General features: G+C 38.9%; 1 protein-coding gene across 1 annotated transcript in view; it reads left to right on the forward strand.

The window, feature by feature from the left end:
• GTF2H1 (general transcription factor IIH subunit 1) overlaps positions 1 to 10,539 on the forward strand; it is a 38,305-nt gene extending 27,766 nt beyond the window's left edge. Inside the window, exons 12-15 of the mRNA XM_030331108.2 lie at positions 2,339 to 2,429; positions 2,899 to 3,014; positions 4,297 to 4,389; positions 9,547 to 10,539. Of these exons, the coding sequence (XP_030186968.1) occupies positions 2,339 to 2,429; positions 2,899 to 3,014; positions 4,297 to 4,389; positions 9,547 to 9,633 (387 nt within the window). The 3' untranslated portion in view covers positions 9,634 to 10,539. The remainder of the gene's footprint in view (positions 1 to 2,338; positions 2,430 to 2,898; positions 3,015 to 4,296; positions 4,390 to 9,546) is intronic.
• The last annotated feature ends 3,277 nt before the right edge of the window (positions 10,540 to 13,816 follow it).

The raw sequence follows: 13,816 nt of genomic DNA on the forward strand, positions 1-13,816 counted from the left end.
AAATGGTATCATTTTAAAAATAAATTAAATAGGGGCGCCTGGGTGGCGCAGTTGGTTAAGCGTCCGACTTCAGCCAGGTCACGATCTCGCGGTCCGTGAGTTCGAGCCCCGCGTCAGGCTCTGGGCTGATGGCTCGGAGCCTGGAGCCTGTCTCCGATTCTGTGTTTCCCTCTCTCTCTGCCCCTCCCCCATTCATGCTCTGTCTCTCTCTGTCCCAAAAATAAATAAATGTTGAAAAAAAAAAAAATTAAAAAAAAAAATAAATAAAAATAAAAATAAATTAAATAAATAAATAAATAAATAAATAAATAAGGTAAAATGGTATCGTTTTTCAATCTCTCTTTGTTTTTCATGATCTTGATATTTGAATAAAAGCCAGTTTTTGTAAAATACCCTCACTTTGAGTTTCTCTAATGTTTCCTCATGACTAGATTCACATTAAGCATTTTGGGCAAGAATACCACAGAAATGATGTGTCATCCTCAGTGTATCGTATCAGGAGGCACATACTTAACTTGTCCTAACTTTTGATCACTTGGGTAGGGTAGTATCTATCTGGTTTTCCACCAAAAAGTTAATATTTTCCCTCTGTAATGAGTATCTTGAGAGATATTTTAAGACCATATAAATATTCTATTTCCTATCAAACTTTTACCCACTAGTTTTTTAGAATCCGTTGATGATTCTTACCAAAACACTTACTTGTGTGGTGGTGGTGGTGAAGTGGTGATTTTCTAATTCCGTCATCCCTTCTACATTTGTCAGTTGACACTTTGCTAAGACAAAGAGCTTCCCTTTCCTTCTGTGTTTATTTATAACAGAATGGACTCATGGGTTTTTACATTATTTTGTGGGTTATGAACTGTTGCTGTCTTTTTGTTAAACTAAAGTATAATTTACATAGTTAAATGTACCTTTTTTAGTCTCTTTTGAAACTTTTAATAAACACAGTTGTGTAACCACTGACACAATTAAAAAAATTTGTCACCTCCAAAAATGTACCCGTGCCTCTTTGCAATCAGACCCTTCCCACGCCCTTCACACTGGCTCCTATATCTTTCTGACAATGTCCTCATCAATTTTTGAGCACCTCCTTTTGAGTACCTTACTTTATGGAACGATGAGATAGATGTTCCAGGTTCATCTTATGCTTGCCCTGCCCCAGCCACAGAATCTTTTTTAATGTTGGGTACACTTAGAAACCAAGATCTGGGTGTGGTGTACTGGTTGCTGTTGGGGTGTCATTTGCTACTGGTTTATCGTCCCCTCTGCGAACAGAGCTAGGAAATACATATATGTTCATATATGTACACATAACAATTGTGGGATAATTTGACTCCTTTTTTTCATCTGTAGTGTAACCCAGCATCTGGCCCTTGGGCCTAAGTAGATCCTCCTAACTTTTTCAAGCTGTGGTCAATCCTAGATACTTAAATTCTTCCCCATACTCACCCTGCATGCCAAAAATGATTTTATATCTGAGACACATGAATTGAGTCAGGAAGGCCCAAGAAATCAATTGTCTGGGTGTATATACCTGAGTACGGCCCGTGGCTAGTCAGCCAGCTCAGCAATCACAGAAGCTTCTAGTTCCAAAGCATTATAAAATTTCTGACAAAAGTGAATAGGAATAACATGAACTCCCATGTCCCCTTAACTTGTGGTGGTCATATCCTGTACTCTTACACCAAGTTGAAATTTTGTTTTCACCCAGTCCATATACCATGGATTTCTACTTAATAAAAACTCCATTGAAAAGCCTTAGAGAGGGTAACCCTGCACTTGAGCTATTCAACAAATGACTTGCTCCTCTATAACCACAGTGCCTAGCACTTGTTAGGCACTCACTGAATAGATATGTGAATTATTTTCCTAACTGTTGATACTGATACAGTGGGGAGTGTGTTTTTTCCCCTTTTGGTTAAGTATTCACTTCCTTGGAAAACTACAAATGATATATTTCTGCTCTGTTGAGTTTTCTCTTTTTTCCCCCTAGCTGCCAGTAAGTATACATGTTAACATGTTGTTTTAGTTGTTTTCTTAAGCTCAGTTTTAGCTTCAGTTGTAGAGTTCACAAGTTGAGTTGGTACTTAAGAAGGGCCAAAGTGTGACTTTTGGGGTCTAAAGATGTGCCAGGTATTACTGGAAGACTGGTAGGTATTCTGTTTCTATGCACACTGTGTTTCTGGCCTCACACAAAGTAGTTCACTCTAGTTGCTGTAGATTATGTGTTTATGCAGGAGTAAAGATGCACTGACCATTTTGCTGTAAAACTGAATGTTAGGTAAGAAAGATGACAGGAAGAGGAAATCACTTTCTGTGTCTTCGCTTCTTGCAGGTTCTCTCAAGTAGTGCTGCCAGCAGTACTATCACAACACTGTCACCTGGAGGAGCACTTATGCAGGGAGGGACACAGCAAGCCATAAACCGTATGTGCTGGGCTTTCTGTTGCTGCCCCTTTACTTAAATGAGCTCTAAAGAGCAGCTTGAGAGGAATGCTAAAGTTACATTGGTTTTTGTTTGGAGCTTTCTGAAATTTTTGTTTTTGTGCATATATATCCTGAGATCTATTTAGACAAGAGCTTAAGTTTTGTAATTGTCTTAATAGTACAAAGAGTGGTGCATTGCTAGTCTCCCTATAGCATACCAAAAGCCTTCTTTTTTACTTTACACCTCTTAGAATAAAGGGAAATCTGAAAATTGCTCCAAAATCCAAGGGAATTTAAACTCTGGGATCTGTTAGCCACAAAATCGGTAACTTATCTCAGAATAGCACATCCTGGTTTGGCATTGGCCGAGAACACACGTTCAGATTTATTCTATGAGTGGTCGTTCTTTCAGAAGCTATACATATGTAAAAATAACCTTTATCCTATAGACCTCTTGTTTCTTCTACAGAGATGGTGCCAAATGATATTCAGTCTGAGTTGAAACACCTGTATGTGGCTGTTGGGGAACTTCTACGGCACTTCTGGTCCTGCTTTCCCGTTAATACACCATTCCTAGAAGAAAAGGTCAGAATTAATTCCAAACACAGCCAGCTCAGTGGTAGTGTGACTTAGCGAGATACTGTTTTGAAATTGGAAAATTGTATTGTTTACCATGTGCTAGACACTGGGATAAGCACTTGCATACGTTAATTTAAGCCTTCAGCATCCTGATGGAGGTAGGTATTAAAACCCATTTTATAGATGAAGAAATTTGAGATACAGGCCAGTTCTATAACTTATGATTGTACGTCTTAAAACTTGTGTCTACCTCTAAGCCACTGGGAGTAATTGAAGAACACAGATCCAAAACAAATCACATCAGTAAAATTATTTATTTGGTATATTTTTTAGAGGTAATTAAATTCAAACTTATATTGACAACAAATATAGCACTAGCTGTTTAACACTGAAACTCTTTTAAATCAATTAAAGGACAGCTGATACATGGGAAAATATTTACAGCTTTAATAGTAATAGCTTAACTATATAGATTACTCTTATAAACATTTCTTAAGAGAACGGTAAATACCCCATTAAAAATAATAGGCAAGAGACTTTTAACAGGCCCCTCACTAAAGAATGCGGGTGGTTCAGGAAACCTAAGAGGAAATTTTCATACTCACTAGTATTCAAATAAGTTCATCTTTAACGCTACAGCAAAAGAGCATTTTTTTTTATCAATTATTTATTTTTTTTATTTATTTATTTTTTTTATCAATGATTTTTAAAAGAAAAAATTTTAAGTGATCAGTGATGGCTGAGTTGCCAAGAGTTCTTTCTTTTATTATTCATACCACCTTTTAAAAAAAAAGTTTGACCCAGAAATTCAACACTCAGAAATTTAACCTAAGGAAGTAATTAAGAATATTTATAAATATTTAGCAGTAGAGATGTTCCTCTGCCACTGTCTCCGAAAGATGTGGAACTGGCCTGACTCTTGACCAGAAGGGGCTTGGTTAAAGAAGCATTTGGTATGCCCGTACACTGAATACAATGCATCCATTTTAAACAGTGACTTAGATGAGTATTTAATGATTGAAAGATGTTCACGTTAAACCAAGTGAATTTTTAAAACAGTATAATAAATGCATTTATACACATATACAAAAAAATATCGAGAGGGATATGAATTATGAACCAAAGTGTTAATTATCTCTGAGTGGTGGTAGATACTGCTTCTCTGCCTGAAGCCAATTAATGTATTAAAAAAAAAAAAAGTAACCTTCCTATGTATCTTTTTCTCTTGCTTCTTAAAGGTTCTTTGAGATTTCTCTGTATTTTATTAATTTCTCTCATCTTTTTTTAGGTAGTGAAAATGAAAAGTAATTTGGAACGATTTCAAGTTACAAAGCTCTGCCCATTCCAAGAAAAAATTCGGAGACAGTATTTAAGCACAAACGTAAGGCAACAATCTGATTGGCCTGATTCTCATTCTCTGTGTAGCAAAATGATGAAATTAACTTTGTTTTCATGTAAATGAGTAGATACATTGGCTCTTATTTTTTTTTCTGTTACTCAGTATTATTGTTTTTAAGTTTATTTTATTTTTTTTAGCAATCTCTACACCCAACATAGGGCTCAAACTCATGACCCAAGAGGGGCGTGCTCTTCCAACTGAGCCAGCCAAGCACCTCTCACAGGACTGTTTTTTAATTGTAAAATGCATCATATATTCAGAAGAGTGTATAAAATACTTACACTTTTTAAAACAATGAAACGAGTATCTACCAACAAATCATAAGAAATGGAACAAAACCGGTACCCATAGGTATTCCCTGTCCAGTTGCCTACCCCTCCTTCGCACTCTCAGGACCACAACTAATCAGGAATTTATCATAATCATCTCCATGGTTTTTGTTTGTTTTTCTCTTTTTTAAGTAAACTCCCAGCATGGGGCTCAAACTCAACAACCCCAAGATCGAGTTGCCTGTTCTACCCACTGAGCCAGCCAAGTGCTCCAATCATCTCCGTGTTTTGCTTTATAGATTTACAACCTGTGTGTATGTTCCTAAAAAAATAATTATTTAGAAAACCTGACTAGCAAACACAAACCCAACCCTGCAAAGAAAAGCAGACTTGCTACTCTGTAACAGTAAACTGTACAGTTGCTGCCTTATGGTCTGCCTTCGCCTTCCCTGATGGCTTACAGCAGGGCAGGGCTGTGGGTGAGGTAGTGAGTGCAGAGTGTCACTTGGTGCCCAGGTTTTTTAACATTTTTTTGAATGCAAGGCTACAGCAACCACACGAGATGGTTTTTCATTTGTTATGCAGTCCTCTCTGAGATGACTGGGCAAGAAGAGTATATACAAATTCAGGATTTAGTATTTGAGTAAGTAGCACAATCAAAAGAGGGAGTTTTATCATTGAAAGCTGAAAAATTCTTCATCAGTAAGGTTTTTAGTAAGTATTTATTACCTAATGTCCTCAGTGATTTTTCTCAAAATATAACAGTAGTACTTACAATCAGAAAAGAAACTTGGAGTATCTTCCCAACAGCAGAGCAAGAGTGACACATAGGTTTCAGTTCATGTGTTTTCTTGATTGTAACTGCCTGGAGCACTATGGTAAAAAGGATTCTGAGGCCACGTGCAGGCATTAACTTGGAGAATACTGCAGGTTTGTTTCCACACCACTGAAGTAAAGTGAGTCAAATGAATTTTTGTGTTTCCTAGTGCATGTACAAGTTAGGTTACACTGTACTGCAGTCTGTTAAATGTGCAACAGCATTGCATGTAAAAAAAAAAACACTGTGCACACCTTAATAAGAAAATACTTTATGCTAAAATTGCTATCCACCTTACCTCTCTGTTGGTGGCTGCTGACTGATCAGGTGGTGGTTGCTGAAGGTTGGGGTGGCCGTGGAAATTTCTTGAAATAAGACAACCTTAGGGGTGCCTGGGTGGTTCAGTTGGTTGAGTGTCTGACTTCGGCTCAGGACATGATCTTACGGTTCGTGAGTTCGAGTCCCACTTCAGGCTCTGTGCTGACAGCTCAGAGCCTGGAGCCTGCTTCAGATTCTGTGTCTCCCTCTCTCTGTGCCCCTCCCCTGCTTGTACTCTGTCTCTCTCTTTCAAAATAAACATTTAAAAAAAATAAGACAACAGTGAAGTTTGCCACAGCGATTGACACTTCTTTTGCAAATGATTTCTGGGTAACATGCGATGCTATTTGACAGCATTTCACCTACAGTAGAACTTCTTTCAAAATTCAGAGTCAGCCCTCCCAAACCCTGCTTGCTGCTTTATCAACTAAGTTTACGTAATATTGTAAATCCTCTGTTGTCGCCTCTACAGTCTTCACTGCATCCTCAACCAGGAGTAGATTCCATCTCAAAAGACTACTTTCTTTGTTCAGCCCTAAGAAGCAACTCCTGGGGTTCCTGGGTGGCTCAGTCGGTTAAGCATCCGACTTCAACTCGGGTCATGATCTCACAGTTCGTGAGTTTGAGCCCTGCGTTGGGCCCTGTGCTGACAGCTCAGAGCCTGGAGCCTGCTTCGGATTCTGTGTCTCCCTCTCTCTCTGTCCCTCCCCCGCTTGCTCTCTCTCTCTCTGTCTCTCAAAAATAAACATTAAAAAAAAAAAAAAAAAAGAAGCCACTCCTCATCTGTTCAGGTTTTGTCATGAGATGGCAGCAATTCAGTCATGTCCTCAGACTCTACTTTTATTTCTAGTTCTCTTGCTTTTTCCACCAGCTTGCAGTTACTTCCTCCACTGAAGTCTTGAACCATTCACAGTTATCCATAAGGGTTGGAATCAGCTTCTTCCAATTGCTGTTAATATTGATACTTTGACCTCTTTCCATGAGTCACAAATATTCTTAATTTTTTTTTTTTAAGAGTATTTTTTTTTTTCAACGTTTATTTATTTTTGGGACAGAGAGAGACAGAGCATGAACGGGGGAGGGGCAGAGAGAGGGGGAGACACAGAATCGGAAACAGGCTCCAGGCTCCGAGCCATCAGCCCAGAGCCTGACGCGGGGCTGGAACTCACGGACCGCGAGATCGTGACCTGGCTGAAGTCGGACGCTTAACCGACTGCGCCACCCAGGCGCCCCTCTTAATTTTTTTTTTAATGTTTGTTTATTTTTGAGAGGGGGGGAGGAGGAGGAGAGAAAGAGGGAGACACAGAATACGAAGCAGGCTCCAGGCTCTGAGCTGTCAGTACAGAGCCCGAAGTGGGGCTCAAAATCACAAACCGCAAGATTATGATCTGAGCTGAAGTCGGACACTTAACTGAGCCACCTGGGCGTCCTGAGTCACAAATATTCTTTTTTTTTTTTTAATTTTTTTAAAATTATTATTTTTGAGAGAGACAGAATGCCAATGGGTTAAGGGCAGAGAGAGAGGGAGACACAGAAACAGAAGCAGGCTCCAGGCTCTGAGCTGTCAGCACAGAGCCTGACGTGGGGCTCGAACTCATAAGCTGTGAGATCATGACCTGAGACGAAGTCGGACACTCAACCGACTGAGCCACCCAGGCGCCCCCTGAGTCACAAATATTCTTAATGGTATCTAGAATGGTGAATCCTTTCCAGAAGGTGTTTAGTTTACTTCGCCCAGATCCATCAGAGGAATCACTGTCTATGGCAGTTATAGCCTTAGGAATTGTATTTCTTAAATAATAAGACTTAAAAGTCAAAATTCCGTCTCCCTCTCTCTCTGCCCCTCCCCCGTTCATGCTCTGTCTCTCTCTGTCCCAAAAATAAATAAACATTGAAAAAAAAAAAAATTTAAAAAAAAAAAAAAGTCAAAATTCCTCCTTGACTCATGGGTTACAGAATGAATGTTGGGTTAGCAGGCATAAAAACAATGTTCATCATGTCTCCATCAGAGCTCTTGGGTAGCCAGGTGCATTGTCAATGACCAGTAATATTTTGAAAGGAATCTTTTTCTGAGATCTCAACAGTGACCGTAAATATTCACTAAACCGTGTTATAAATAGATGTGCTGTCATCTAGGCTTTGTTGTTCCATTCATAGAGCACAGGCAGAGGGGATACAGCATAATTTTTAAGGGCCCAAGGATAATCAGAATGTTAAATGAGCATTGGCTAAAACTTAAAGTCACCAACTGCATCAGCTCCTGGTAAGAGAATCAGCCTGTTCTTTGGAGTTTTGAAACCAAGTATTGACTTCTCCTCTCTAACTATGAAAGTCCTAGATGGCCTCTTCCAATAGAAGGCTGTTTTGTCTGTGTTGAAAATCTGTTGTTTAATGTAGCTACCTTCATTAATTATCTTAGCCAGGTCTTCTGGATAACGCACTACAGTTTCTACATCAGCACTTGCTGCTTCACCTTGTACTTTTTTGTCTGTTACAGAGTTGTCTTCTTTCCTTAAACCTCAGGAACCAGCTTCTGCTGCTTCAGACTTCTCTTCTGCAGCTTCCTCACCTCTCTCAGCCTTGAACAGAGTTAGGGCATTGCTCTGGATTAGGCTTTGGCTAAAGGGCATGTTGTGGCTGGTTGGAGTTTTTATCCAGACCACTAAAACTTTCTCCATATCAGCTATAAGACTGTATGGCTTTCTTTTCATTTCATGTGTTCACTGGAATAACACTTAATGTTTTTCAAGAACTTTTCTTTTGCATTCACAGCTTGGCTAACTGGCACAGGAGTCTTTGCTTTCAGCCCGTCTCAGCTTTCAACACACCCCTTCTCACTAAGCTTAATCATTTCTAGCTTCTGATTTAAAGTGAGAAACATGTGACTCTTCCTTTCAGTTGAATATGTAGAGGCTACTGTAGGATTATTCATTGGCCTGATTTCAATATTGTTGTGTCCCAGGGAATAAGGAGTCTTGAGGAAAGAGAGAGAGGGGAATGGCTGGTCAGTGGAGCAGTCAGAATACACACACAACATTTATTAAGTTCACCATCTTACAGGCATGGTTCGTGATGCCCAAAAACAATTGCAAAAACATCAAAGTCACACTAGTCACAGATTAGGGTAACAACATAATAACAATGAAAAAGTTTGAAATATTGCAAGAATTACCAAAATGTGACCTGGCACAGAGACACAAAGTGAGCAAATGCTGTTGGTAAAACGGTGCTGAGAGACTTGCTTGATGCAGTGTTGCCACAAACTTTCAATTTGTTGGAGAGAGAAAAAAAAAAAAAACAAAAAACCATTCCTGAGAAGCATAATAAAACTTTGCACAGTAAAACAAGATATACCTGTACAGTCTTCAGGAGGGCTTGCCATTCATCTCTTCTAATTGGCACTATGGAACCAGTATGCCCATCCAGTAAAGTAAATTATTTTTATATACTTTCCAGGCAGGTTCAACTTTCATGTTGTCCTTTAGCTGCTTAATGGCAGGGCAGACACTACAACCCAGATAGAGCAGGTGAATTTCCAGCCTCTCCCACCATCTCTTCCCTTTTATACAAAACGGCTCTGGTAATACCTTCACAGAGGGCTTGCCCTTTGCCTCATTGGGGTAATACAAATGAGCATAGAAACTACACTGAAGTATGTGCCAGATCTGGATCGGAAGCATTAACTTCCCCAGCCTTTGCCCAGTTATTGCTGAAGTTTCTTGCTGTGTTTTTCAGTTGGTAAGTCACATAGAGGAGATGCTCCAGACAGCCTACAACAAGCTCCACAAGTGGCAGTCACGGCGTCTGATGAAGAAAACGTGAAGTGTCTGTGACTCTCACAGGTTTTGTGAGAGTAAGAGAACTGTGACCTGCAGTGACTCTGGAAACCTGGCCTGAGACATGCCGATGATCACACAGCAGTGACAAACATCTGCACCATGCCAACTCTCGGAGCTGATGCTGTTGTACTTGCACATTGTGAACTGAAAGGAAAGGAACTGTGACTAAACTCGAAGCTGGGGAGGTAAATTAAGGCAGAACCAAAATGAGCTAAGTTGCAAATATATATATATACATATATATATTTTAAAGAGATACTGTTTACTGCAGTTACTCAGGAACTGCTTTTGATTCACATTAAGCTGCTTTCAGAAATTAAAAAAAAAAAAAACTTTTTAAAAGGGTGCATTGATAAAATCTGAGGTTTTTTTTTTTTTCTTTGTAAATTTTTTTCCTAAGTTTATGGCACAGGGTACACCTTAAGTATTTCTCCTCCATCCTCCACTTGGATCCTCAAGTTGTACTGAATTCTAGTCGTACCTTACATCAGCAAGTTAAAGAGAGTACTTTAAAGCAGGAGACTGTTGCTCAACCATCAGGAAACAGTTGTAGTCAGAAGACATCATTGGTCCTGTGTTTCCTACGGAAATAAGAAACAATAAATGTTGCACTGAATGTTTGTGGTTTGGAGTCCCTAAATGATTAAGAGGGAACATATTTGCAGAAAGTTGCGTGGGATTTTTTATGCAGATTTTTGTCAGAAGACAATGGCGCTGCATGATTTTCTTTGAGTGCAAATGTACATTGCTAAGATTTTTTTTTAAGATGGCATGTGCTTTGAAAAGAGGAAATTGCATTTTTAAGAGTTTAAAAATCTTATGAGTGAGAAATATAAGAAATCTTACTTATTTTCACCTCTTTAGAAAAAATAAAAGATGTTTCTCATATCTCCTTTTCTCGAGTATCTGACTGTTACTGTCCTTGGCGAATCGATAATCATTGCATAGTGACTGAAAAGCCTAAATGGCAAAAGAAAAAAAAAAGTTTCATTCTTGTTTCTGGAATCATGCCATATTTTGTTCCTAATAGGATCAACTCACTGTTTATCTAGATTTTAGATGTCTTGTATTAAAAATTACAGAAAAAAGTAAAACTTTTTTATAGATACTCCTTTAACTATTAAGACATCTTATGGTTTCTCACATGTTATATTTACGTGGGTGGGCTACTCTTAAAGCCATTGTACAAGCTCGTTTTATTTTTTTTCTTCTGTTATTTAAAAAAAAACTTTTATTGAAGTGTAGTTGACCTACAATGTTATATTAGTTTCAGGTTTATAGTATAGGGATCCTGCAACTCTACGTGTTATGCTGTTTGTTCACCACAAGTGTAGCTACCGTCTGTCACCATTTATTACAGTACCATTGACTATTCTGTATGCTGTACCTTTCATCCTTGTGGCTGATTGATTCCGTAACTGGAAATCCTGATTATCTTTCATATAATGGCTACAGCAGGTCAAAAACCTGGACATTGAACTAGTAAAAGAAAAGGGGCAACATCCCTTTTGGCTTCAGTCTTCCCATCTCTCCTTCAGATCAATATAGTAATGGTGTAATCCCTTACACCTTACAGTTTTACAAAGTGCTTTTCAAGTGTATTATCACTACAGCTACTCTAAGCAATAACAATGGAGCAGGTAGAAAAATGTTTGAAATAGAAGAGTATGTCCGTTGGGAAAGGCAGGTATAAACAAATAAAATGCTCTGTTAAAATTAAGTGATAAATGTAACGGAGACTGAAGAAAGAAACCATTTTGGAGAACTGGGTAGGCTTTACTAAATATTGAATAGAGAAAAGCATGATAAAAGTGTGAGGCCTTGGAACGACCCCAGTGTGTTTGTTAGATTGGAGGGTTGAGAGTGACAAGTAAGTGACTGGGATAATCAGTTTAAATCAAGTTGCAAATAGCTTGCCAAGGTAAGAAATTCAGACCTTATCCATTCAGCATGGGTTATGTCAGAGAAAACTTTGAGTAAGTTGTTTTTATGAGAGTCTGGGTTGGTTGGTCTATAGATAAAAAGTCTGGCAGTTAGGAAGGCCAAACCTAAAAGGCCTTTGGAACAATCCAGACTGGAAACTATGTCCAAATTATAGTGTAGTTCTGGTAAATAGGAGGGGTTGGGTAAAGACATCTAATGTATGTGACCAAGTCTCACAGGAAATAAAAGATTTAAGGGCGATTTCACCAGAGTTAACGGTCAATTTCATGTCTAGCTTGCATTTAAAGTATTTGATACTTGGGGGCGCCTGGGCAGCTCGGTTGGTTATACATCCAATTCTTTGATTTCATCACAGGTCATTACCTCATAGTTTGTGGGATCAAGCCCCACATCAGGCTCTGCACTGACAACACAGAGCCTGCTTGGTATTCTCTTTCTGTCTCGCTCGCTCGCTCTTGCGCTCTCTCTCTGTCTTGCTCTCTGCCCCTCCCCCACTCACATTCTCTCTCTCAAAAAAAATAAAAAAATAAAAATAATAAAGTATTTGATCTTTGGACTCTTTTCAGAGTGAATCTTGGCAGCTGTTTAGCCCTATTATTTTCCTACCTTCCCATTGTGGAAAACGATAATACCTTTCCTGCTATGTCACACTTCATTCCCACAATAACCAGTGAAGCAGGTAGGTGCTACAGGTTATTTTACAAATTAGAAATGGTTTAGATGTTATGTAATTTACCCAGATACACACAGCCAATAAGTGGCAGAGCTGGGATTTGCCCCAAACTGCAAGCTGCAAGTCCCTTAGGGATAAGATGCTTGTGAAGTTGGAAGCTTTTATTCCCCAACCCACAGCTCCATTGATTAGTTTTTCTTATGACTGCCCTGCTATTCCTGCCTCTCTGATTCTATTCTGCGTTGCTTTTCTGGCAAATCATAGTATGGAGTTAGTCTGCCTGATGGGTCCAGAGGGCTGCAAAATGTAATACAGCACGTCCTGCTTTAGGAGAATGAGTTTCTCCCTAAGAGAAGCAGGAAGTCAGTAGTACTAGTCTGCTTTGGACTTACACTGCAAAATGAATAGCTACATTGTGACCCCCACTTCAGTCTGAAAAATTAAAAGAATGCTTTAACATCTGTGCTAGAAAGGTAGCCCACTCATCCAGGAGGAGAATTGAGTCCAGAAAGTGATTTCCTGCCTATATATATATTTATGTATATATACATAAATACATATACATATATATACATATATATACATATTATGTATATATACATAAATACATATACATATATATATATATATACACACACACACACACACACACACACACACCACCTGGAGTTGACAGTGGCCCTGGGATGGAAAGCTGCCTATTTTAAACTTAGATTTGCTGTCTCCAGTGTCAAGACTTGCACGAGATTCCTCAGTGCATTACCTCTGCCCTTTCCCAGTTTAGCTTCTTGAAGACTCAGCTGTTCTCCTAGTTCCTGAGGCCAAGGAAACCCAAGTTATTTTCAGCTCTTAAACTGTCCAGAGTTGGAGGATTGGTTCAGGGGTGATCAGCCTTAGTTTGTAGTCCATATTGCTTGAGGATATTAAAGTCCCTGAAAAGGCTTAAGAATCCCGACTTTGTAACCACAGAATCCTGTGTTCATAGTCTTCCGTGGAATTCCTAATACAACAAATGTGGACTTGCACCTATTGAGATAGAGCCACAGATCCAGCTTCTCTCTCCATGCACCTGCCCCCCCCCCCCCAGCAGTACACTAAGAATACAGCCTGAAAAATGTTATTTTCTCTCTGGCCACCTGGTAACCTGCTGTGTTTATTGGGGTGGGTGATAATAAGAACAGACAAGTTAAAGATAAATTCTGGCTTAACTTTTAAATTTTACATTTCTGTAGTCATAGAAATAAGCAAATAGCAAGATGGTACTTAAACCCAACCTATTAGCAATTACATTAAATGTAAACACACTGAACTCTTTAAAAGACAAAGATTTTGTCAGAATGGATTAAAAAACAAGCCTCAGCTATACACTCGTTATAATCACAGAAATGATTATATAAATCACTTAGCTCACTGGACTTGCCCACTCAACAAGTATCAAATTCAGGTTCACTAGGTATTAGAGTTCAAAGTCCTTTATTACTCAGATTTATTTCTCTCATTCTAGCAGCTGTCTGGTGAACAGAGCCATAATTTTTTAAGGGGTGAATAG

The sequence above is a fragment of the Lynx canadensis genome, chromosome D1 (genome assembly GCF_007474595.2).
Source record: "Lynx canadensis isolate LIC74 chromosome D1, mLynCan4.pri.v2, whole genome shotgun sequence".
NCBI lineage: Eukaryota > Metazoa > Chordata > Mammalia > Carnivora > Felidae > Lynx > Lynx canadensis.